Source organism: Falco rusticolus, chromosome 13 (assembly GCF_015220075.1).
Source record: "Falco rusticolus isolate bFalRus1 chromosome 13, bFalRus1.pri, whole genome shotgun sequence".
NCBI lineage: Eukaryota > Metazoa > Chordata > Aves > Falconiformes > Falconidae > Falco > Falco rusticolus.
This window is the reverse complement of record NC_051199.1, coordinates 1,369,697-1,397,054: the sequence shown is the minus strand read 5'-3', so window position 1 is coordinate 1,397,054 and position 27,358 is coordinate 1,369,697. Positions and strand designations below refer to the sequence as shown.

At 41.1% G+C, this 27,358-nt stretch overlaps 1 protein-coding gene across 1 annotated transcript in view; it reads right to left on the bottom strand.

Moving 5' to 3' along the window:
• The window catches only part of FARP2 (FERM, ARH/RhoGEF and pleckstrin domain protein 2), an 81,761-nt gene that overhangs the window by 13,082 nt on the left and 41,321 nt on the right, over positions 1 to 27,358 (bottom strand). The window contains 9 exon segments of the mRNA XM_037406217.1: positions 718 to 799; positions 1,538 to 1,671; positions 2,893 to 2,982; positions 8,494 to 8,669; positions 21,985 to 22,225; positions 22,938 to 22,995; positions 24,135 to 24,203; positions 24,344 to 24,507; positions 25,899 to 25,994. Of these exon segments, the coding sequence (XP_037262114.1) occupies positions 718 to 799; positions 1,538 to 1,671; positions 2,893 to 2,982; positions 8,494 to 8,669; positions 21,985 to 22,225; positions 22,938 to 22,995; positions 24,135 to 24,203; positions 24,344 to 24,507; positions 25,899 to 25,994 (1,110 nt within the window).

The following is a 27,358-nucleotide window of genomic DNA, read 5'->3' as shown; positions in this document are numbered from 1 at the left end:
TGCTTCCCATGCTTCTGGGGATTACTGCGTGTCTCAGATTTTGTGCACATAAGACAGGTCACTTCTGCCTGAGAGCGCTGTCTCATCTCATCTGTTAAAGAAACTGCCAGGCAGCTCCCAGTCAGGGTCAAAATAAGTGTTTGTGCAGCACTATGCCTATGCCTGCTGGGAATATCAAATGCAGAGAGCACTGCGAGTCAGAATAGCAGCCACATGCTTCTGCACTCCCATTCAAGTCACTGGTTTTAACAGAATAATTACTCCACTACTACAGCACAAGCGTAACTGTCCCATGAAGGTGCTCTACTCCAAATACAGGTGACTTCATTTCAGAAGAAACTACTCAGCAATTAAAAAACATTTATATTTTGGAATTAATCAACCTTATAAAACAGTGTCTATAGGGGAGAGCTCTGAGTTGTGCAAATACAGGAGAAACTGTGAAGCTAATTAGATTTCTCTTTGTCTTCTGATGAATAACCAATAAACAAACAACCTTTTCTCAAGGTAAATGTAGCTGGTTAAATAAGCAACAGTGGTATAAAGCTTTGCTGTAAACATTTTATTATGTTTTCTTTTTAATTTATTTATCAACAATAATTGTTTGCAAATCACTTCAAGTTTAGCAGAAATACTAAACCTTGAACTCTCATCCCTGGAAAAAGGAAAAAATGACTCAACAATCCTGACATTCCACTATTTTAATCCTGTATCTACCTTTAGAGTACGCATATTCCTGAGCATGACATCTCCAATGCGCTGATAATCTCCTTTCACATGAGCATTGGTTTTTCCTTCCCTGCAACACACGTAAGGAGATGAAATAAGAAGGCGCGGTACATGGGAGAGAAAGAAATCTCAATTTGCTCCCCCCACCTTCCCCTTATACTTCAAGACGTAATCTTTAAGAAACACTTCCCAGGCATCTATGTATTTTAAGGACAGCTTTAGGAAAATTAAGTGAAGCAGTACTAACGTTAAGGCCTCCTCTATCCATTTTTAGCCACCTGACATTCCCATTTCACTGTTTGGGTTGAAAACTTGGTACGCTAAGTATGGAAGCTGCATACAAGACCATAAAGCCATGCTTAGACAACTGAGAGAGGAACAGAAATGAATTCGTGTGAGAATCCGTTTAGGACTTTAACATCTCACACTTCTGAATAAATTTCATAACGTGATCCCACCTGAATTTATGAATTTGGTTTTGTTCATACTTCCATTTATGTTAAACACCTCCTTTTGAATGGTAATTATATGCTATTACATCACACCTCAGGTCAGGAGAAAGTAATAAAAAGGTTAGAAGACTAAAAACATACTCTGCAATATAAATTGTGCTGCAAGAACTTAACTCTGACCTTAATTACAAAGAAGTGTTTCCTAGGTTTTCACCTGGAGATTCATTAATTGGAGATTAATAAATAAAATTCATTAAATAATAGCATTTAAAGTTGTTGAGAAACACACACATCATCTTTTTGACCTTGTGTTCCTTCTCTTTCCTAAGGCTAGAGATGCAATACCGGACACTTACCAGAGCGACAGCCTTTGCTCAATCTCTTTCAGAAAGCCTCGATGAAACTCATAAATTGGGTCTATGTTAGAGAAAAGTAATGTCATCAGGCCCTCTGGCATAGCGTTCTCCTTGATGACTGCGCTGCGAAACCACTGCCAGAAAAATCATAAATGATGATAAATGTCTCTAAGAAATCAATCATTAGCATAAAAATTTCTGCTCCTGCAGTGATGGGGGAGGAGAAAGTGTGTGCACAGGGCAACAGCAGGAAGGAAGAAGAAATATCTGGGAAAGATGAAATTTTTTTCCTTGCCAAACGTTACAAATGTGAGGCTTATCATTGGTTCTGGGCACAAGCACATTTCTTAACGCAACGATGAGATGGTTGGTAACTGCTCTAAATCACCGTCAGTTACCAAGCGGCTGCCACAGCTGATGTTACACCACTGCTTTCACTTCAGTGCAGATACAACTGCTCTTTCATAAAACCTGGAGCCCTGTGCAAGTTATTCAGTGGCTGGAGACACCTTCACGTGTCACATACTGCACTTTTGTATGGCTTTCTGTTCCCCACTTTCTGGCAGGGATGTGAATGTTATAAAAATCCTCTGAGGTGCTAGACGTTCCCCCATCTTTAGAAGAAGTTCTGGGAAGCCTGTAGGAGGAATTTGAGTGAGATGGTGCTCACTGAGCTTGCAGAGAATACCTCCACTGAAGACTTATGGCATTAAGGGACTCAAAGTTCTCTTTGATGAAATTAAAACAATATCTTATAGAAACACAACAGTCACAGTGTTTAAACCTGGAGTAAATGAACAAAAAGCTCTTAAAGAAAAAGAGCTGGAAACTCAAGCTGTCCTCCAAACAACAACTCGCTCTTGACTACTCTGGCTGAAAGAAGGGGAAAGAAAAAGAAGCAATAAGACCAAACTCCTCAAACTCCTACAGATGGACGGATCCTTTGTAATTGCCATCTGCTCTCACGATCTGAAGGCACAAAGATAAAAGCCTCCCAAGAACTACTGCAGAGATGATGACTGGATTATAAGCAGTGACTATCATTGAAGCTGAATGTAAAAAAAAGTTTTAGGTTGTACCAGTCCACAATTTTCAGAGCAAAAGTTTGCTTCAGACATCAAAATGACATGTGATGTAGCTGTTGGAGCTACTGACAGAAGTCCAGAGAATGTATGTGCCCTCCCACATGAGGGCCTACGTAAGAAGGAAGGTAACAGCTACATGGATCATGGATTATGCTTTATCATAGGACTTCCTTCTTCTGCTTCCTGGAAGAAATTCCAAGTTTTTCTACATTAACAATTACAAATCTGCCAAGAAAAGGAAAAGCATTAAAGGAAGTTAAAAGCCCATACCACTGTAATCACTTCCAGGTCCTTTAAATACGTCCGTTCTGTAGCAAGAATCTCCTTTGCTATGAAGTATGCCTTGTCAGTTGGATAGCGCTGAAAGAATACACAGTAATTAGTAAGTAATAAAATATTAATGCTCTGCTTGAGCACAAGCTCAAACCTGACAATTTCCCCTTGCTGTATGCAAATGGAGCAGCTGATTACTAACAGGGCAACTCTGTATTCAGTACTGTATTCTCAAATACTGACTTTACTATAGAATACTATATTTCAAAATTATTTAAAAAATAACGTCAATTATATGTTGGTTATATAAACTTCCATTTCAAGATCAAGGGCATACCTTACAAAAATATGGAAATGGTTATTCCATGTTTTCTAGGTTTTAAATACTTCTCTAATTAAATGAAGTATAGAAGATTGACAATACAGCCCTTTTTCAAAACTATTCTATTTCCATTTACAGCTTTTTACTCAAATCCTTTGAGGACCATATTAATTAGTTAAAAACCCACAAAAATCAAACTACATCAGTTCCTGGCTGCATGGTTGCTCCAGGGCTGCTATTTAAAGAAAAGCAAAGACAGAATAAGGAAGCACAAAGGAATGAAATGGTGACAAGGTTTTCTGCAGCTGCAGTGAACCAACATCACGAGTTAAAAACACACATTATTAATAATCAGATAAGTAATATTAAAGAAATAATCACATTCCAAGCTAAGATGCTGCTTTGTCTCCTTAGTTCACTATGCCGTGCCGCAGCTTTGTGCTAAATTCTTGTCTGGTGAGAAACGACAGCAAACTCAAACGAGTTACATCAAAATTTAGCCTCTATCTCTGACCCACCTCAGGGTAATCCAGCTTTGAAAATTGTTTCTCCTTTTCCCTGTATGTACCAACTTAATAAAAAATTCCCTTTTGAGAGATGCTTTGAGATGCCCTCCAGCACTGTCAGTACAGCTACTCAGTGCTTCTAAATCCGCTATCTCAGTATTGCTCATGGAAAAGAAGTCTTCCTGGTTGCTCAGTAATATATCTGTTGAGTCCATCTTGGCCAAACAGAATCCCTGGAGGCGTGTATCCCCAAATAATTAATTTTGAGAAACTGTCTAGCCTCTTTCCAGGTTTTTTTTATGCTCATTACTGTAGCCCCACACATCAGTCCCCTCCCTAGAGGAACCAGCGGACATACTTTGACATCCTTCCCACAGCAGGGTGGCTGGAACTACATGATCTTTAAAGGTCCCTTCAAAACCAAACCATTCTGTGATTCTATACTTTATTCACTCTATAGCCATGCTCTTAACTTTAACGTACCTGTCTCAGGTACATTGTGTCAGGGAAAATCCTACCTAATCTTGGCTCCAGGGTTTTTTTTATTTTTTTCTTGGGTTATTTACCTGACTGTAGCATCACACACCCTGAAAACGCTGTTGAACCTCAGTGGGCATCCTTCTCAACCAGCCTCCTCCCAAAGGGTAAGACATCATTTTTCTGCCCTCCCTGAAGACCAAGGTGACACAGCTCTTTCATCTCGCTTACCAGCTTCCTCTAGTAGCACTTGCATATCCTGAAACACCCTTTATAGACTGATGGAACAACACACGCTAGCTTGATTTTAACTTCAGGTGTCTCTTACGTGACATGAGAATTAGTGCTAACAGGTTATGTTTTTGTGTAATACAGTTTTGCGTACGTCTCCTCCCAGGCTCTGCACAGGATAATACAGCACATAATGCCCTTAAGGCACTAAATTCTATAGATCCCAAGGCAAAGCAAAGCTGGGTTATGGAATCAACCACAGGCTGCAACAACAGGAGATCACAGGGAACCTCACCTCTGCAGCCATGGCGGAAATGACCCTGCTGCAAGCTCTGCACACGCGCGTCTCCATTGGCTTCACTCCTCTCCTCAGCACTGCCTCTCCATTCTGGGGACTCCCCAGCAGCCTCCCAGCTCACCTGGACCCACCACCACCTCACATCTGTTTAAGCAGTTGCTTAAATAGTTACCCTTAAGCAATGTATATTGCCTAGTATACTCGCGAGAACTCTGAAAGGACCCTGCCTGCTGCCAGTTCACACCTTGTGCTTCGATCCTCACTCGACCGCTTTTTCTTCACTCTCAAAAACGCTTTTCTGGATTGTTTCTTCCTTAAAAACTTACAGAGCATGAAAGCGTGCAAACGCATGCCATACCCACCACCTCGCACTTTTCGTCGCCTGCACAAATTACCTTTTTCATCACCTTTGAGCACTTCTGCAGGTTTTTGCTTTGTTGTCCAGGTGACTGTGTGCTAGCCTTGAGGCACAGAAGATGCTTTTCATCTCCCAAGCATCCCCTCCTTCCCTCCTCCCTCCCCACTGCATCATCACTTTCTGTTTACTCTCTGAAGTTCCTGCTGATTTCCAGATTGCTCCCTGCTGAAATTTAGTGCCCTACATTTTCTTTGTTTCGGTTTTCCACCCAAGGGTTCAGTCCTAACTGAATCCTCTGTGCTAAATCCTGGCAGCAGCTGCTAGGCAGACCCTGTATCAGAACTGAAAAGCAGTATAGCTGGCACAGTACAAAAGGGGCCCTGACAAACACCTCCATTACTGGTCAGGCACTGCAAGAGCAAAGAAAATTATTTATGCCTGAAAAAAATAAACAGAGAACTCTCCTGAGGAGGCAGGCTGCTTCCAAAGTCCAAAATAATGTTCCTACAACCACAGCAGGCATCAAGGCAAATATCCCCACTTGGAAAAACTAGTATTTCCACTGTATTGTGTACACATATTCCCACCTGGAAAACTTCAAACACTCACTAAATTTAGAGTGGCATCTTTGCTCATGGTGAGACTTCCGCATGTTCCCTGAGCAGCTGAGAGTCCGGACTCTCCAGAGATCTACAGATCATCAACTGAGATGAAACAAGAGTGAGTAAGCATGCAGCTGCTGACACCAAGTACCACCAAAAGATGTGGTGAAGACGGCAAACAGCGTGGGCCTGTGACCTTCTCGCCTGAAGATCCTGACAGAGGTAAGACAACCAGAACATTGGATGGGCCAAGCAGGAGTAAAGAGCACACAAAGTGGTTTCTTCTTTGAGGCTGTACAGAAAACTATAGATCACATTGTGGCTACTGACTCCGCAAGGAACTGAATTTGGACGATGGAGCCTTCCTTTCATGATAATGGAAGGTCCTGGATCCTTCTTAAGTACCAAAGAGTCAACAAACCTGGCTGCTTGCTCACCCTCTGCAAGCAGGCAAGGTGAGGGGAGCAAAGTAGCTTGCAGAAAAATGGTCACTGAAGTCTGTTAGGTGGACTTCGCTATCTTACTGGGAGAAATGAAGTGTTCTGTGGAGCGCAGTTTGTCAGATAGCATATACCATGCCCCTACAAAGGCAAAGTCTAGTAATTACGTTACCCATATCTGAAAAGTAGTGAAAGAATGCATGTACCAACGTATGTATATGCAAACACACACATTTCTTTCTTCTGAGTGCATCTAAATGCTTGGAGTCATTGCTTAAAAAAAGAGGAGCTGGCTGGACTAGAAGATTTCAAGAGGTCCTTTCCAACCTCAACGATTGTGTGGTTGCAGATTATTATTATTGCTAGCAACCACTGTGAAACCCTGGTACCGTGGTGCAGTGTGCATAAAAAAGAAAATGTGAATCACACGCTGACATCTGGCCATCTCTGTAATTTTGAAAAACCAGGGGCACGCGAAGCCACTGCTTACCAACGCACACAGTCAGATGTTGGTATGAAGCAGTACGTCAGCTTTGCCACACAGACCAGAGGAGGCTTGCTGCACAGAGTATGTAAGACTCTGGAGAAGCTCCTGGGAGACTCTGGTCAGAATTTCTGGGCTACCACCACTTATTTCACCTTTCAGAAAGGCTCTGCAGCATTCCAGTGTGCAAGAGGATACGGACACAGATGATACGCTGGGGCACAGAGGCCTTGCTCAGTGGTGCTGAAGCACAGAGTGAAGAGTTGAAGCTCATGTCTCAAGGACTGAAGGTGAGGTGTCCTCCAAAACAAGAACGTTTTGTAATTAGGATTACCTGAGAAAGCAAGGGTGAATCCTGAGCTCTACACGGGGGTGAGGAAAACTGCACATCACATTGGGGAGTTCCCAGTTAAAGCAACCAGTGCTTACCAGTGGAAAGAAAGGAAAGCAGCCTCAGCTAAGGATGAGTACCTGGACATAAGCACACCTTGAATACACAACGTTGTTCCTCCTTTGAGACTTGTTGCACCCACAGAAGTCAGGGGCATTTTTGCTCACCTCTTTTCAGAAAGCAAAGCCTCAAGCTTCCACAAGGCCAGGGCATCATCTACCTCTCGCCAGAGTCAGCCACGGAGAGGGCAGCTCCAACGACACTGCCAGCTCTCTGCTGAACAACCCTGTGACTGACTGGGTGTAAGAGGATCCACTGTGATGCCTGCAGCCGAGAAAGCTGGAGTTGAGCTCAGGTTCTCTATGCCCAAGACGAACATCTCAGGACAGCTCTAAACATCCTGTTACGATTAGAAAGAATAGCTTGGAGGACCATCATATGGTGAGATGGACCAAGGAGGCCATGGTGAGACTGCATGGGAAGTAAGGAACCTAGGAAGAACATACCTTATATATTAACAAATGTTAGCTCTGGGCTATTCTCTATGCTGGTAAATAGAATTATTTTAGAATATATTTTTATTAGTGACACACAGCACTTTGCACAGACAGCACAGCCATCTGAGCTGACACAGGTTAAACGTGACAGCATTCAGCAAAGACAAGGCCAGGCTCACTGCCACCACGTGACACAGGTTTTTATTACTGAATGAGCAACCGATTTCCAGAACTGACAGCCACCTCCCCCACCAGCCTGTCAGTGTACTGCCCTGGTGAGAATCACCTTGAACAACTCACTGGCACCAGAGCATCCTTTCAATAGTCAGCAAAAAGACAAGGGGGTTTCACATTCTAATGTAGCAGTTACAGCCCAAAATGCGCCAAGTGCACTGCTGCTGTTTACATCAATACTGTTTCCCCCAAACAGCTCATTTCAGGAATCCATGACTCTTAGAATACCTCAAATTGAAAGAGACCCACAAGGATCATCGAGTTCAACTCCCTGCTGCTTGCAGAACTACCTAAACCCAAGCCATATGACTAAAAGCGTCATCCAGACACTCCTTGAACTCTTGACAGGCTTGGTGCTGTGACCGCCTCCCTGGGGAGCCTGCTCCAGTGACCTGCCGCTCCGTGAAGGACCCTCTCCTTTGTCCCACCTGAACTGATTTCCACTCTGGAGTACAAAAGGCAGACTCCAAGCACAGCTCCCTGCCACTGGGTCTCTCAGCAGCTGCTCCTGCTGAAACAGCGGGAGGTGGTCCCAGCAGCAGATGCCAATTAGACCCTTATTGCCAAGAGGGCAGCAGGAACTCCTGCCACAACAGCAAGATACACAGACACAACCAAATCTTCAGCACTGGAACTTTTAACACTAACCACCAAACACATCTGTTCTACCATGAAATATAATGCAATCAACATTTGGCAAGCACAGCTCCTGAAACCATTGCTTTTCTTGTGACATAAATTCCCAGTCGTGTCATTACCTTACGTTTCATTTCATCATCCTCTTCTATCCTAGCACCACCAGCATCACTAAGGACAGGACTCAGAAGAGACGGACCGTGGCTGGCTGCGTTCAAGTTCACCTGAAATGCTGGGTTCAAGCCCAGGGGACACTTCAGCATGATGGAAGAGAGCTGAGGATGGTCCACTCGGAGGCCTGGGTGGGAAGAAAATAAGACCATGGAGTGGAAAAGGAGAGAAAATGGTTTCAAAGATAGCGCATCTAAGATGATTACCCACTGTTACTGTAAACCACAACTGCAATCTCACATTATTAAAAAAAGGCAAAAGTGAAAAAATGCTTATACATCCAACGACAGTATCTCAAATTAATATCCAAAGTGCATGTCTCAAAACAAAGTTAGCATTCCCTGCAACCCAGCTGTTACGTGACACCTTTAAAATTGCATTTAAGGAAAAGGATAAATTGTTTAGTGTCTAGGAAAAAGTGCTCAAATCCCACTGTATTTTGTCAAGCAGGGTTCACAACACAGAATTATACTGCAGTAACAAGAATACAGCTTTTAATTTTTCCTTTTCAAAGTAACAATTACTTTTCACCCCAGGGAAAAGCTAAGACAAATGATTCTGCTACTCTCCACTCCAGAAGATAAAGCTCGTTAAAAATGCATTCAGAAATCAGGGAATCTCCAAAATTGTACCAAAGGGAGTGAAAACCACATTGCCGTACAAAAAGGGAGCATGCAAGAGAGTCCATTCCTGGCTCTTCTAAGTATATGCATAGAATAACCTACCTATCTCAAAGGAAAACAGTTTTGTAGCACTGAGTATTAATGGGATGGACAAAATCCTCTTGCACTGCAAACCTGTCTGAAGCAGGAGTAACATGTACTGCTTTGCTTTAGATTACTGTCAATATTTTTTATATATATATATATATATATATATATTTTCTTACTTGTTGACCCTTTAGAGATTTCTGATACGTAAGGCGCCACTACAGTGAGTTTAAGCCTATGAACAGGAGCTGTTCCCCTCTCTTCTGCAGACTCCTTAGAAACTCCTTAGTGTGCAGCCACCCCTCGGTGTTCAGTGAAAACAACTGTTCAAAATCAGCTTTTGGGGACCAAACAAAGGCAACAGACACTCCAACTACTCACATGACGCCCTACCAAACCTCACTTTTTTTTTTTCCTGATCTTCCCTATGATAAACAGACGAGCTCTGTCAGAGCACCTGCACGGGTACCAAGCACTTCAGTATCTAGGGCTGCCAGGGCACTGCTCCGACACCCAGCCATGCTCCCAGCCCTCCCCAGCACGGCTCGGGTGTGCTACCAGCAGAGAGCAAGGGCTAAAGCGCCTGACCAAAGGCAAACAAAAAGCAACCGAAGCCGAAACCGCCAACTCATCAGTTCCCAGACCACTTAAAAATCATCCCAAAAGACTTAAAAAAAAAAAACAAACTAAAAAAATCAGCCCCTGTGGATATCCAGTATCCCTTAACACTGACACAGGGCACGCTTTCTGGAGGAGGAGGAGTTCGGGGCTTCTCGATTCCCTCCTGGCAGGAGCGCCTGCTCTGGCTGGGGAAGCAGAACCACAAGGCGCGGGTGACAATGGCGAGGCAGCCCAGGCTGTTCCACAGTGACAAATGCAGGAAGCTGAACAGTGCTGCACTGTCACCTGGAAGAGATTCGGACCATCGGGGCTGCGGAGTTAACTATTAATACACTAGTCGAGCACAGTCATTCTGGAGCATTTCTGTTTCTGGCTTAGCATTTTCTTCATTCCTGCTGCTTTTAACATTAGCACAGGAAAGCTACGTCAGGCATTTGTTTCACCTATACAGGGACAGGAGTTGATTGGAAGCCTGCTTTTACATGTCAGGGCTGCTGGAACAACAGCTTAAACAAATAAGCTACAAACTTACAGGGGTGAGGAGCTTCTTTAAATTCTTGGAATTTAACATGATGTAGCAACATGTTCCAGACTTTGTAACTTGAATCACTTCTGGACAGACTGAATGTTCAGATACAAGGAGAGCAAAAGGGATCTAACTTGCTACAAACTCCACCGCCTGCCTATTACAGTCCAGTTGTTCTAGTTTCATCACCTCCAAGAAGAGAAGCTGGCCATTAAATTAATTTCAAAGACTTGTACATTTGTACCTGACAGCAAGAGTCCTGCTGCCCAAAGCCAGAGCGATTTTATGAAAACAAGAGGCACATTCAGCTCCTTGAGAAGCCTGAAACAAGCAGCAGAACCCAAGACACGGAAGCGCAGGGCTTCCCTCTCCCCACGCCTGGCAGGGGGGAACCTCCAGACTCCCCGCTCCGGGGTCGGAGCACCCTTCCCCTGCACAGCTGTCGCGACAGGACACCCTGCAGCTGCAGTTTGTCTTGCCAGGATGAAAGCAGTAAAGAATTCAGGAAGGAGCCCTTACAGCAGCAACTTGTAATAGGTTGTCAACCTAAACAGCAAATTCTGCAGAGGGACTTTCTGAGGTTAATGTGACTTCTGAAATTTGTCTTTTCTAGAAAGGACTATAAAATGACACGGAGCTGCTCAGGTTAGCTTTTTTGCTAACATTTAACTGTTTGATATAAACCCAATATGATGGCATATCTTGACAGATGACATTACAAGCATGTACTTAAATTTTCATTCTCATAATCCAACAGTATTTCTCCACTAGAGCAGCAAGGGCGGAGCTCCCAGTCAAGCAAGTAAGATGTATGACGATTCTCTATTCTCCTGGGGAAGGATGGTAAAGGAAGAATCCATGCAACAGCTGGAGCAGCTGTTGCTGCTTCCAACAGCTGTTCAGTGCAGAAAACTCCTAAACAGGTAGAAATATTGGTGTGAAGATCAAAATGCATGAATGATTTCTTCTGATGTGAAACCCTGGTGCGCTGAGGTCTTCCCTGCCCCGCAGGCAGCATCCTCTTCCAGGCATATTAAAAGGGACCATTCTTTGAGAGGGGCATTCCCATGTTTCAGCATTCTGCAGGAAGTGGAAATTTGTTCTCTATGTGTAAGTCACTACACAAACATTCTGAACTGGGAAGCCTTGCTGTAAGCAGGAGTCAGAGTTTCCATGCAGCAACGTGGGTACTCAACGATGTAAACCAGACATGACTGCACTCTGTACACAATAAATTCCTGCTTTACTATCACAAATGCACTTAACTCAATGCAACATCAAAAAATGTGTCAGTTCGGTGTAATATTCCACATAAAGATCTTTAAGAATACTAATACTACTCAGTTAATCACACTATGTAGTTATAACCATGCATCCTTAAGCAAACAAAACCACAGTTTCATAAAAAGACTGGCATACACATAACGGGGAAAAAATAAGTTTAACAGTAGAACATTGCAAAAGCACTGTAGTTTGCACGAACACTGGACTTCAGTGAGGATGCTAGTCTTATCTTTCACAGCTACTGCATAATATTGTGAAACACTTTTATTATTTATTATGCTGCCTCTTCTTTTGTCCAGGTGCAAAAATGCAAAAGCCTCTATCTGATATATAAAACTATGACTTAATTCAAATGTTTGTCCACTCTATTTTTTACTGAGTGTATTTTTACTTCAGTGTATTCAGATGTGAACGTTCGTACTCAAATTGAAAAAGACATCTGTTCAGAATACTACACAAAATCGGTCATGAGAAGTTCATTACGGAATTACAGAACAGCCTTTAAGCCAGCTGCTGTAACCATGACCTTACCTTGTATTTTCTTCAAGAGTACTTGAATCCCATCCCTCTCACTGACATTATCATGGTTAACATACAATTGTTTTCTTTTTTCCCCCCTCGATACACCTGTTTAGCACCCAATATCCAAAATCCATTCTTATTTGCCTTGCTAATAGAAATACAGCGGAGATCATCTCTAACCTGTTAGGCATTTCACAGGGAACACGTTTCTTTAACCCTTGCAAACTTCAGAGATGCGGGTAGCAAAGGAAAATTTCAGAAAACTATCACCTGAGGTCAATCAACAATGCCAGAAAAAGCAAGGAAGAAAACACACAGCAGCCAGGTTTTAAATCTGACTTGTCATTTACTATATTAGCGTAAACCATTTTTGCCCCACAGCAGGGGGAGGAGGAGGAGACATGCCAGACAGATGAAACCACCTTCCCGATCAAGCTTTGAGAGTAAAAAGAAACTGATACATGAAAAATTACGACTATTTTCTGCAAAAAGGAATAAAAATGAGTACAAGGAGAACCACCTACTAGATTACTTTTTTAATCATAACACTGATTTTTATGTGAATCTTCAGAGGCCTCTAAATTTCTGTTGTCTGAAACCACTCATGTGATACCTTCACTCTAATAAACTACTAGATGTCCATACATATATTAAGACCTTTGTGTGTGTGTGGTTATAAACCAAGGTAAATTGAACCATACTCATAAAACAGTTAAGGAAGAAGATACTTCATGCCTTTGAACTCTCACAAAAGGGAAGGGGGAGGGGGGACTTAAAATTGTGCATTTGAGTGTCAATTGCAGCTTTAATTTTAAAAGCTGTCTGGGAACTGACATGCTAAACCCAAACTCATTTTCCTGTGTGCCTTCAGACGCATGTCAGCTGACATTTCAGAAAAAAACACTGCCTTTCCCCCACCATCCCCTTGCCAGTACTGTACCTTAGAAGTGCAAAGCAAAATCCTGTTTCTTTTGCAAAATTCTGGTCTGCAGGAAACATTCAGCTCCAGCAGGAACAGGTCCAGGTCCGAGGCAGAATATGGACTAAAAAAAAATAAATCACTGCGGCAATGGTGACGCTAACTGAAGAGATGAGAGTCTCATTTTCAGATCTGAAATATCAAATCTAGGACCTGTCACACATTACTAAGATCACTGGCTATCTGTTGTTTCAGAAAAAAAGAGAAGCTTACAGCTCTGTGGGCTTTCCTCTCAGATTAATATAATTTTTAAATGGTAAAAGCCTCCCACTAAGGGGCTACAGCAGTTTATCAGAATACAGGTTTTGCTAATTATATTAATATGGACTTCATTTGCTTTACACTGAAACAACAGGTGTAATAAGATAATAAGCTTTTGGCATCACTTCTCAGTTATTTTTTTCAGAGGATATTTCCACTCTTCAATCTAAATTCAACCTCTACACAGAAAGCCAGATATTAAGTGCAAAGCTTCACAAAAATAAAACGCAAGTACTGGTTCTGTAAGCTTTATGCTTGAATGCTTAAAGCCAAAGACAGACAACAAAAATAGTATCCTGATAACGATAATAAGCATTATTGGATGTACCAAAAGCTATGTGAGATTCAACCGTTAGCAATTTGACTCCTTATTAGAAGGGAGCGCCTCTTGCATTTCCTGGTTGATTCCCTTTAAAGAGCAACTTTATTATTATTACTACTACTTCCAACAGATGAGATTCTTCTCATTCTAAAGCCCTGCAGCAGCTGACCAAAAGATGACAGGAGCCTGCTCAGAGCCCCTTCCTGCACAGTGCCCTGCTGAACCCATCGCATGCATAGACCAAATTATTATTTCTAGAGTGAAAATGTTCTGCAGGCTAACGCACACCTGAAATCCTGATTATCCCTTATCTTCCTTGTTTCAAAATATCACAACTAAAACATTTTCTCCTGCCAATCTTCCATTTCAAATAATGACAGATAGTTAAGAGACAGAGAATCTCGGGGAAAAAAATACTTATCTAAGAACCTGAAGCAATTATCTAAGAGACTTCAAATTCAAAGATCTCTTATATCCTCAAATGAGTACAGATCACATTAAAGCATGTTTATAGCACTTAGCACACGCCCCAGTGAAGCCCTATGTACCTGTGCAGTTAACACCCACACGTGATACTGTAGGAGAGTCCTAAGCTTTGGTCCTGGTTTTAGTTACATCCAGGATCTGACACTGTCATCCTTCTTTTGCAGTCTTCCTTGCCTTATAAAGGCTATGCTATTTGCAGGCAAAAATAGTATGTATCTGTTGTTATAGACTGCAGATTGTAAACTTTTATACTGTCATGGCATTAAACAGAAATCTCTTTATGCTGCATTGACAGCTTTGATCTGTCTGTGCTCAAACTACGGCTTTACACAAACCACTCTTCAGCACTGTTGAAACGAATGGGCAGGGTGTTTCAATGTAAACCGCTTATTTATTTACATCAGGTACGTATTTTCCTGAAGTCTATATAAAATTGGTTTAACTTTGTAACAAAACCAATTAAAGTCAATCAAATTCAACCCCTGTAATAAAGAGATAAAACATGCTATGTTCTAAAATCTCTTGATATTCAAAAGTCAGTCAATACTGCCCAATAATTCCTCCTTACTGCAAAGCGAAGTTTTTTGGAGCGGGTGCTTTCATTGTTTTATAACTCAACAAACATAAGATGGAGAAAATTGTTTTAAAAAAGTCAATTCAAACTAGCCCAGAAACTTGTTGTTTACTTATGCAGGTACTACTGACTTTTTTTAAGCAAATGTTTACATGATTCAAAGGATTTACCCATTAATTTCTCACAGACTCCTGAAGGAGAACTTTCAACCTAGAAAACATGCAATTGCCTCCATACCCTGTATCTTCAACAAAGGACGGGCTTCTAACAAAAACAAATATACAGGAGCGAGTTCGAGGGACATACCCAATTTAAAAAAAAAGTCTCCACAAGAAACGTAATTCCTAGCCCCATTTGCATGCCAAGCATAAGATACAAAAACCCCCACACCATCACATCCCAGTACTTGCCCCAGCTGTGCTCTACTTTCAACAAAAGGGTACAGGAAGAAATCTGCCTGGAGAAATCCAGTAATAAAACTCTAAGATGCCTTGGCTAGGAGAACAAATATTTATTCTATTTCAAACACAAGGGTAATGAAAAATAAAGCTAAAAAGCCCACGTTGTCATTTAGATCAAAGTTTTCCTTATTTTATTGCATAAACAATTAAAATTATGAAAACAGTACAAATCTGTATGTTCATAACCGGCAATCTGAACAGAAACAAAGATATTAAAAATCCCAACATAAAATTTGATAAAACATTCACTGTATAAAAGATAAAGTTCAAGAGATCAATTAAGAAAATCCAGCCCTCTGTTTACTTAACATAATTTTTTCCTGAAAAAAAGTAGCACCTATTTAACTGGGGAGACACCCTAACCAAGGCACGCACACCCCTGTATGTATTGATAAATGGGCGTTTTGTGTTTCTTACCGCTCCGCAGGGCTGTTGCAAGGTGCACTCTCGGCTACCGTCTGAGCCTTGTGTGTTCAAGCAACAGCAGAATATTGTGACTTCACAAAATTTACAGCAACACCTTCCCACAACCCAGGTTCAACTAACCATGCTCCAAATTTGAAACCTGCAAAGCTACAGCTCACCTGGTGGACTAATCCTACAACAGCCCATGAGCAGATAATAAATTAAGTGGATTATATGATGTTTGGAACTGTGAAGTCTCCCCGTATTCATATAGAGAACGTATATGTATACCCATACATATACACACAGAATTTGTGACAAGTATGATGTAAGATTACTAAAAACTAAAGGAACATAATCAAAATTGTATCGTATGCTCATTCATTCAATCAATACCAGATAATTATGCCTTAGGGCTTTTTGTAAAATGACAATAATGGGAATGACTTACCGACAGGTTTGCACCAAAAAGCATAAAATTATAATGACTTTTATTAGTGTCTCCATTAAATCTTACCTTTATCAAGACCTACAACTAAACAAAAACTATCACCACCAACCCCCCCCAAAAAAAACCACCACCACCAAACCAAAACCAAGCCACCAACCAAAAAAAAAAAAAAAAAAAAATCTCTTAAAATCACCTATGACCACAACACAAATATAAGGAGATTAATACTTGATATTATCCAGCAACTCCGATATTCACTGGAAATTAAAGTGAAAGTTGAGAGCAGATCAATATAGCGCCCTATTCCATCTTAAGACAAAATATGGTAAGTCTTGGGAAATATACAGCACATATTACTTTAATAATGAGTGAGTACTTTAAAATTACAGAGTCTATACTCAATAGATAACACAGGCTAGTAAAGTCTACCAAAGTTTAACTGGGTGGTGGATAGGTCAGAGAATATTCTATGACCCATGTTTTGTGCAAATTAAAACTTCCGCTAACTGCAATACACAAAGATCAAAAATGTTCCATTGTAGTGCTTTACATTTAATAAATGTGTTTAAGCAAAAAAAAGTTTTAAGTATACACAGAGGACTACAGGTGCAGACTAAATTGCCCACTCAAGACACACATTTCTTAGTGTCTTTTAGTCGCACTGCAACATGCAAGTTAAGTACCACAAGAGAGCTAAAGCCATCAGCCTAACTCATTCTGAAAAGTGACTAATATTGACATGCTTTCTATGGCTGCATGTATTTGCTAAAATAAGAAAACAGAGAATCTGAAGGATGGAGAACAGCCCTAAGTCACCGAGGAGCAGGAACAATGGCTCTGGCACGCTCCCTTTGCTGAGCTGTCACTGCAACAGCTGATGGACGGACATACAGTCTGGCGCAGGAGAACAAGCCTGGAAACCCCAGTGGTTCTCCATACTGGAAAAACTCAGCACTAAAGTGTGTTTGTCAACTAGAAATGTAAGTACCTATACATGCCTGCCCCCCCCCCCCCCCCCCCCCCAGTCTCCCTCAGATGGGGGGCAGAAAGCAAATGTGAAAGAACGTACCTGCAGAAATGAGAGTTTCGGGGGGAGGAGAGGACAATCACTCACTTGGCACAATTAAGTGAAGGCATGCACCTAGGCTTTCATCTGCTCCTAGCACAGCTCCTCCTCAAATGCTCTCTTCTCAAGGCGAGCATGCACAGGACACTCAACAAAGACCTTCTGATTTTTCCTATGTAACCTCCCCACTTGTTGATGCCATGCAACTCCCACAGCAGTTTTCACTGCTCGGGCTCTGCCAGGGTCCCAGCTCTCTCTATTAGGTGGCTGGCACCAACTCCACACCTGCCAGTGTACTACTTGCCTTCTTGAAAAGAAAACTTGTGTGCTCAGGAAAAAAAAAAAAACCAGAAATCAGTACCAGGAACTAAGTTTTAATAATATCAACATGGCAAAAAGAAAACAAAGCAAACCACAAGAAGTAACACTGAAAGCTTAGCAGCATCGCTGCCACTTGGGACATTAACCACACTGCACGACGTTCACCAGTTCCCTTACACTAGCCAAAGACAAACAATAGGGACAAAGAACAGAAAGTCCTTCCTTTTCTCACCTTCTGCTGCCACCTGAGAAGACAGCTGGAGAGAAAAGGATGCCTGGCATGGCTCCGCTGCACTAAAATAACTCACAACTGGTCATTGCAAAGCACTGAGCCACCCTGTTCCCTTGAAGGCAGGCTGTTCTCTCTCCATCTCTACTTGAAAGTGAATCTGAACTTATCCCTCTGGAAGAAATTAGGAAGAACCTTTTCCCACAGCTGTCTTGCTATAATAAAACCTCTACTTAGGAAGTAAATTTTCCTCTCTTTTGTGCCTATCCGGGAAACAAGTAAAACAACAGAGCTAAGCCTGCAACTATATCCTCAGAAGCTGTACAGCTTTGAAAATCAGAAAGGCCCAGGAAGAAACCACAACGGCTATATGCTATCAGTTAGCAACAGCAAGGGTCTAACTCGCAGGCAGCAGCACTGAATGCTCACACAGCCTGCAGGTACGCCTCGGCGTGCAGTCCAAGCACGGGATACTGGCTTGTGTTGACCAGCATCGCCTTTGCACAAACATCCCAAAAGCAGGTATAGAGAGCGGTCAGATGGCATGAAAGATCACTGATGCTGGTGACATCTGGAACTAAAACCTTCATCTGAACAGCTCCAAACCCAGGTCAAAGCTCCCCTCACCCCATCCTCGCCTGTGGATCCAGGTTGTTCTAAGCTAAATGACCAAGATGCTAGCCACTCCCATTCCCTTAGAAAACAAAAGGGGCATTACATTAAGAACCTTACTACTTTTCCAAAAAAAAAAAAAAAAATCCCTGAGATTTAAAATTGCCAATAAAAGATCTGCACAGTTGCAAAACACAAGAAAAACACCGAAGATACCCTTCCAAATTAACTGCAGTGCAAGCAAATATATTGGCAGGCCTTCTCTCAGGACTGCCAAGTTGTTTAATTGAAAATACAGGAAGCTTTTTCCTAAGATCTCTTGAAAACCTAGAGAATTTAATTGGATTTATTCCCATATTAAGCAGTTCTAACACATTTAGAGAGAATGCCTACAACTGAGGCACAGAGCATGAAATGGAGGCAAACACAGTTATATGTAAACAGCTAAATCCTGATTCTTTTAAAAAAAAAAAAATCAAAGAAATTAACAGCCTTTCTCTAAATCTTTATCTACATTTTGTCCCTGACTACCACCTGTAAGAGACTTTGCAGACAGTTCCATCTTTTTTGTTTTTCTTTTTCAAGTTACATAATGTAGTTAGTTGTGGGAAGGAAATCGGACAAACCACCTAAAAACATACTTAAAGGCACCAGCTGGGGACACAACTGAAGACCTCCTCCAAGGGCCTATTTAGAAATGTCACATTACCCATCCATGACATCATCTCCACAGGTATGAATAAGGTCACACAATGAGCCAGAGCACACATTCAACAGAAGGGAAAAATAAAAACCAACCCCAAACAAAACTGTATAGCACTTGCAAACAAAAAAAGAGCAATCATACTGCTGCACGTTCCTATAGGTCCAAACTAACACTTTGTTATAAATGTGCTTTCATTTTCTGTGCCACTGACAAAGGCAACAGGTTTCTCATGGAACAACAGTGATTCCACTCAAACACAGTAACCACAACACAAAAGCAAGTGCTGGAAATAATCATACCTTGGCAAAAACTCAGCTGGAAGAAATGGGTGACTAAAGGAGGTTTCATCTCCTTGTGTTCTACCATACATTGAGAAGAAATCCCTGGAAGTTTTAGTTATCAGAACTTTAAGAAATAGCAGTATTTTTTAAACGTTTGAATAAAGAATGAAGGTCTTTTAATGATGTAACAAGACCACATTTAAGAAAATTGATATAACAACATCAAGCATGAAGTTCTGCTTGTAACTGTAAGCTGCTTATTTTGGAGGCGTCAATTGTATTAGCACCCTCTCTGCAAAGGACTGAAAACCGGGCCACAGGGAACCCCAAAACCAGATGGTTGAAGGAGATGATGCCTTCCATCACAAGGTTTTGGTCAGGTATTAACACACCTCACATTCTTGCTTGCACGAAGTAGAATACTTAAAAAAAATGCTATTACGAGCTGAAGCTCAGAATCCGACCCCCTCAATCCATCAGACCGGCAGACAGGAAGGATGTTTCATAACTTTTACTGTTTCACCTCAATAAATGTTGCTAAATTATATGTGATCAGTTCAGTAACTGTCTTTTCAATTTACGCTTTCAAACTTACAGATCAAGCCTCACATCAATGTCACCTAAAAAAAAGATTTATAAAAGCCTATGGTATTCACTCCTCCTAACATCTCAATTTCTCAGAAAGACTACGGTATTTTTCTGAACATAGCCCATATTTTCAAGAAAAATTTAAAGCCATCACTGGGTTTACCACTACCTGTCTTCCACAGAAAAAGAACACTTTTATGAATTCATTTGTAAGCATTTTTATGCAGAGTGATTAAAGAAAAAGGTGAGACAAAATGTAATGGAGATTAAGTGCTTTTGTAGTCTACGCGTATCTCTGCAAACTGCTGTGAAGCAAAGGGTACTTGTTTGTTGCTGGACTGCTGAAAGCACTTTGAAGTTAGAAAATACAATGATTGTCTTCACAAGAAGTTTTGGTGACTGCTATTTTGATTGTGTACACATCCCCCATTTTAAACTACCACGCAGGCTATTCTTCGAAGTATACCACAGATGCGTTGCATAGGTTGACATTGTAAAACCTTCCTTCATAGTTGAAGATTGTCCATTTTTTTGATTGTTGAAAAAACCCACCAACAAAATGAGGACTCTTCCTGCAGGGCAGGAAAACAGCTGATTTACTGGATGCAGCTGCTTGTTAGCAAGCATGTGCAAAAGTGACTGTTGCATTTGGGTGTTGACTGAACAGCATACTGTATCAGGCTCTTAGAGACACATTACAGCCGAAGAAATCCTTCAATATACTGTAATTTGTGATGTCTGCATGAGCCAGCTGATGATAATTCCTCTGAAAGCAGTGGTTTTCCCTAAATGCAGTATTTTGCAGTTGTAGTCTATTATAACACATCCTGGATGCAGCGTGATGCACATAATGCAGCACCAAAGCTAGGATGCTTTGAAGGAAACTGAAGAGGTACATGAAAAATTTTTTTTTAAAAATCAACTACATTATGTAATTTAAAATCCAGCCAATGTATTAGGGTTTTCTTGCTAAAAGTGACTGATATCACACCCTTTTGGCTTCTAAGCCTGAACAGCAGAGCGAACCACCACAAAAATCATGAATCAATCAGTTGACATGTGACTTCTCTGTCCAGTCTTCCTGTGTGAGATTTTTTAAATTATTCTGAAAGTCAAAAGCAACATTATCACCGGTGGCTTGAGCAAAAGGGTTACTAAAGAAAAGGTTTACATCCAGTGGTGCAGCCGTTTCAGAGTCCCAGGAGTCTGTGTCTGTGCTGCTGGAGTCTTCCGTGGTGGTAGGTGGGTAACTCAGCTGTTCCAGCTGGTCAATAATGTCTGTGAACTGAAAGGCTGAGCTGGACTCAGAGCGGACTGAGTAGGCAGGGAAGTTCACCATGGAACTGGCCTCTGAATGGTTCGCGGAGCTGTATGTGTGCAGGGAGGACGTACCGTTCAGTGGCAAATTATTGAGGGAGCTGCTCTCAGAGCGGTTGTTGATGAGTGAACTCGTTTCAGAAGGGCTCAGGAGGCTTTGCATTCTGCTTGCTTGGGCCTTCACCTCAAACAGCTCCGAGGTATCAGATGGTCTCTCATTGCCATTGAAATCACTCCCTTCTTCAAATTCAAATTCATCTTCCATATTCATATCTACTGCTTCAGTTGAGTACCTGTCAGGACTTGACTGAGAAGAGACTGTATTTTGCTGAAGGGCATCTGTAGTTAAGCCAGGAGACTCTGACACGTGCTTAGAAAAATCAGAGCCCTTTAACTCTAAACCACTGTACACATAGGAAAATGCCTCAGAGCCCCCAGCAAAAAAGGAAATTTCTGCTGGGTCATCGTCAATAAATTCCTCTGAAACCTGTAACTGTGAATTTGCCAATGTGAAAAGAGGGGCACCCCGACTGCCGTACTGATGCTCTCGTTCAGCAACAAAACCACCTGTGGTAAAGTCATCCTCATCATTGTCATTTTTATAAACAGCAACCCTGCACTCCTTACTCCTCCTCTCTACATCTAGATCTAGACTGCAACCACTCTCAACAACAGGACAAGCAGGGGTACAGTTTCCTGCAACACTACCAAACCCAACACCTTGGAGCATGGGAGATCCAGGCTGCTGCATCAGTTTCCTCCCTGCTTCTTCTGCTGGCACTGCAGTGTTTTTTTCTGGATTCCTTGTGTATGGCGCTCGGGGGTCCACAGAGGAAGGGCTGGTTTCTGCAAAGATGGGCAGGATGGGAGTAGGAATGGCCGATGCGTGAACTGAGTGGAAGGGGGCAGCTGCTGAGGCAGGAGACCCTGGGGTTCTCAAGCCCTCAGTGAATGGGACACTCTAAGAGAAAAAAAAAAGTAAAAACACAAGAGATAAAAAGATTTTTATAATACATAAAAACAAATGCAATATCTAGTTCCTGATGCAGAAGGAATAGGTGCTTCAAAAGACCTCACTTAACAGTAAATAAAACACTGTATACATAAATCGATCCAGCAGCCCCAGTCAGAGGCAAGATCTTTTTTGTTGATTTCTGGTAACTGGACAGAAAACTAAATCCATGTATTTTATAGCTTCTGCTGAAAAGGCATCCCCAATGGAAAGTAACACAAAACAATGACAGTGAAATCCTGTGATGCTTCCTTAACCTCCCACACAAAGCAAGTGTATTCAGTGAAACACTTGTTTCTTGCCACTGATTGTAGGAGGCATATATACAATAAACTCAGGACTTCCACAGAAAGCAGTCAGATAGCATCTGAAGACAAACTAATACTCTGAAATAGTAACATACTAGAAAGTACGACATTTTCTTTTCAGTTTGGCTGAACTCTGAAAAGGAAAATACTACTCACTTTACACTCCATTGGCTACAACTATCAAAACTGATAGCAGGCACAGAAAGAATTAAAAATGTGCATCAGGTACAAAGGTCAAACAGTGAAAGCAATACCGGACAAACAGTTGACTTGGATCACCTTTCTTTCACTGTCATCTCAGAAAGCTGTTTGTCAGCCTCCCTGACTGCGATAGAGGGGGCCGCAGAACTGACCTGCTTTGGCATGTCTGTGTTCGAAGCACGAGTGGACGCTCTGACCTTGCTGTGCCTCCTGCAGAACAGAGAGCATTCTGTGAGGATCCAAGACACGAATCAGACTTCTCCCTTCCCCATTCAGCTATTTCCATTCTAGTAGCCAGCAGAAACATCTCAAGCTGTATTTTATCATGTTTTGCTAATAACTAGTTCAAGATTTAAAGTCACAAGAGTTGTAAATTAAACAACAGAGAGGTAAGAAATGTACAGAAAACAGAATAAAACAAGATCCAGCTGATTCATACCACTGAAGTATTCAAGAGCAACTTGGGGCAGAAGACTAGACTAAATAGCACGCCTAGTTTAACTTCTTCCTTTGTCATCAATATAAACATCTACAAACAAATGGCCTCAAAAACAGAATGAGTTAATCTGTAACAATTTTAAGAACAACTTACAGTTCAGTCAACCGTGTAATTTATGGCATATAAAATTCTACATGTTACTCCCAAAAAGCCTCCTGCATCACACTTGTGGCTAGACTCATTCTATGTCAATGATTTACTAGAAAAATCAATCTTCCATATAGAAAAGGAGCTCAACTGGAGTCCAAAACATGAAAAAATAGTAGTTTAACGCAAACTTTTTTATTGTTATTTTTTTAGCATTCCTATTAAATTTCTATAATCTTTCAGATTAAAGACTATGAGGCATTTCCCACACAAAGACAGGATGGCTTTGTAGTCAAGTAAGTGACAATTTTATAATGAAAGCGCACATCGTTAATTTATTTATATGTTTAGAAGTAGACGAGTATTTAAGGTCACGGTTTCAAACCTGCAGATCCCAAGTTCGATGATGTGCTCTGCCACTGGCTACTTACATAGCTTAGTGACATAAGGACAAGTCCTCACCTAGTATCAGTGAATCTTCAAAACATATGAACTTTACGATGGCCAAGTCTCACACTGTCCACGGACATTAAAATGCAACACTGAAACTTTCCTAATCTTCTTAAATCATCACAAAATTATAAATTTTTTAGACTTAGTTCCGCTACCTTAGATTTCAGGTAGACCTTAGTAACTGAGAAGTCAACAAGTGACCACACCCTCCAGGTATCATGTATTTTAAATAAATACGCTGAAATTTAGGAAATAAGGGCACCGTGAAAGTCTCAACTACATTTCACCTTACAAAATTATTTGAACTTACCTTTCATATGGTGTTTTCTTCATCCCACTGTCCTTAATATAATCCACTAGTTGCTTCTGTGTTCGTCCACTGCGAAGCCACAAAAGTATGAAAGTTATAAAACGCAGTGGATGAGACTTACAGATGGAACGACTTTAGAATACTTTTTCCTTTTGATCTCATTTTCTAAGATATGAGGAATTCAAAAAACCTGTTATGTTTCTCCCCACCTGTATCTGAATGATGACCCTCTGGTGAAGAACACTGCTTTAGCCTTCGGCTTTGGCTGATCAAAGAGCCTAAAGAACGTGTGATATTCAACACAGATTTTCCAGAAGTTTTTACACTCATCCCTACTTCCCAAAAGAAACTCCAACGTATCTTGATACGGACCCTGGGAACAAAACACAGAAGTTAAGCAGCACATAAAACAGCCATGAAGGAGAAAAGGAAAGTACAAATAGGTGCCAACAAAAAGGCTGACCCCAGTGAGATGCAGTATTTTGCTGTCACTTCTCATATGTCTTAAAGCAATGGAAGCGATTCTGAACGCAGTTTAAATCACTTAATACCTTTCAAAAATATTTGCTTACCTTGACATTGTAAAAATGTTTTTTCTAAATGGCTTTAGAAACACGCTTAATATAATCCATTTTAAGAAATATGCATCACAAAGTTAGTAACTTGAAAGGAAATAAAAATATTTAAGTGAAACAGTAGTAATTTTAAAAGACTTTCTCCTTAGAAGTTCTGATGCTTGTCTTACTTCCTGAGATTTAGGCTCTGCATCTAATACATCTATAAACTGTACTCTAATACGCTGTCTATCTCACAGTGATCACATGAAATTTCTGAGGGTCTCTGTGAGACACATTACTACACATGCAGACAGTGTGTCCTGCTTCGGGTTTCCATGATACACGTAACTAATATTATGTCCAAACATTTCCCCACTCTCCTTTTAAACCAACCCTACGTTGAATGTAACCTAGTCAGCCAGTGTGGAAGCAACAACTTTGATGACATCTGCAATCAAAAACATCTACTGTAGAACAGCCATGCACGAAAAATAACACTTCTGCTGTACAGACATACAGAAAAGATAAGGCTGTAGCAAGAGTAAACAAGTAAAATTAAGCTCCAACAATATAATCTCAGCCACCTATTCTTTCCTGAGGGGTATCAGGTTATTCTCATTTGAATCCAGGGACTCTACCAGATTTTTTTTACTCAAGCAGCACATATTCAACAGGTTCCTGGAGGGAACAGTCACATAAAGCAATTACTGTTTGTATCAGCAGTGTACTGTAGTGTTATTTTAAGGAGCTACAGCCAAAAGCACTTCCTAGCATGCTTTTACCTAAACAACAGAGATTTATTATGAACTAAGTTACCTTAGTTCATTCTGGCGGTAATAGATCAGAGAGTTCATAACAGTGCTAACCTCCATTTATATCCAAGGGAATTATTAAATGTAACTTTATTCAGAGTAAAAGTACTGAGAAAGGATGTACCAAATTCTTGGGGTTTTTCTTTTTTTTGGTATCTTAGATTTACATGTGTGTACGCCTAAGTCAAGGGTAACCTCAGGCTGTTACACAAAACCTAAAAATCTAGACAACAGACAAGGGGTGAGAAAGGAAAGATTTTTACTTGAGTAATGAAGGCAAGCCTACCATACTGAAGCTGATTTACAGAATTACAAACTCTAGAATTTTTCATAATAAAATTAAGTATACGTATTTTTTTCAACATTGACCAGCCTACTGTTACAGTAAAACTTACACAGACCTCTGGGTGGAGTTTAATAAGGAATCTTTTCCTCTTGAAGCTTAGCTTACGGACCTTTGACCAGTTGAAGGTATTGATTTTCGTATTACCCTGAATTAAAATGGTAACAGTTAAAAGTTGGCAAAAGTTTCAGAAGTAAGAGCAGCAAGCAAAATTCTGTTGCGCGTGTATAGACATATGCATGTGCACACACACCATCCCTCCAACCCATTCTGCTGGATTTTTATTTCTGGTGACAATATTCCCTTAAACAGCTTTAACTTTCAGTAGAAGGATAGCTAGAAGCGTGCAACGTCTGTCTGTCTCTGCGCAGACACTACAAAAAAGGAATGGAAAATCTAGAAAACCAGATGGGAAAGGAATAGTGTCAACCCTATCGATATGAAGAATACTTTGCAGTAAAACAAGACAAGGGTTTAATTTTATTTAACATGCTTTCTTTTTTCTCTGGACAGAACTCTAGACACACTCCTCCATGATGATTTTTCTAACTAGTCAGTACAGTATACTCAGGAGTAATTGCCACACGCATGAAGAAACCTGCCAAGCTCTTCTTGCTCACAAGCCTGCTTACTTGACTAAAACCAGGATAAAACCAGGCTCTGCCTTCCCCCCAGTGGCCCACATCAGACCTCCCCTCCCCATACCACTGACTCCCGAAGCCTCAGGGAAGGACCTCACCAGCACTCACTACCACAGCAATTCTCCTGTTACCCCCTATAAGCAACAGGAGACAAAAAAATGGTACTTCAAGAGAAAGACCCAAATGAGCTGAAATGATGGAAACCTCAGGAGCTGAGAGGCTACTGAGGACAACTGAGAACTGCAGGACTGCAGTGGCCCATGCATCTCCAAAAAAGCTGCCCCAGCGTAAGAAAAGGACAGGTAACACACAAAATGAATGGCAAATAAGTGCCTAAATGGAAATATTTCAGTAGGTTGGCTGCCTGTGTGTTTTGTGGGGGAGGAAAACAATATGATCACATTCAAAAACAGAACTCTGATCATCAAGTTGCTTATTTAATACGATAAAAGTAGTAATTCTAATTGGTCCAATCACTCCAATGAAACAGCACTTCTATACGCTAAGAGAAGCATTACCCCAGCAAAAATATACTGTAACATCAGAACAAGGGAAACTGAACAAAAATTCCAGGATTCCAGATCTATTCCAGGACTGTATCAAATGAATTGATGATTTTCTCTGAACACGTACATAACTTTCAAGCAGAGAACAAAAACTCTTCTACTTTCCTGTCACTGTTGGTTTTGATGCTCTTCTCTCTGCACCAACAAGGACAAACTGCACCAAACAGTATTTTGGAGGTTTAAGCGACACTCCCTTGACCATAAAAATGTGCTAAATTTTAAAAGCAGAGACACCTGAAGTTAATGTCAGAGACTTACTCCCAGCATGTGCTAATGGAAAGACAGGCACATGTACCCAGCCTGCC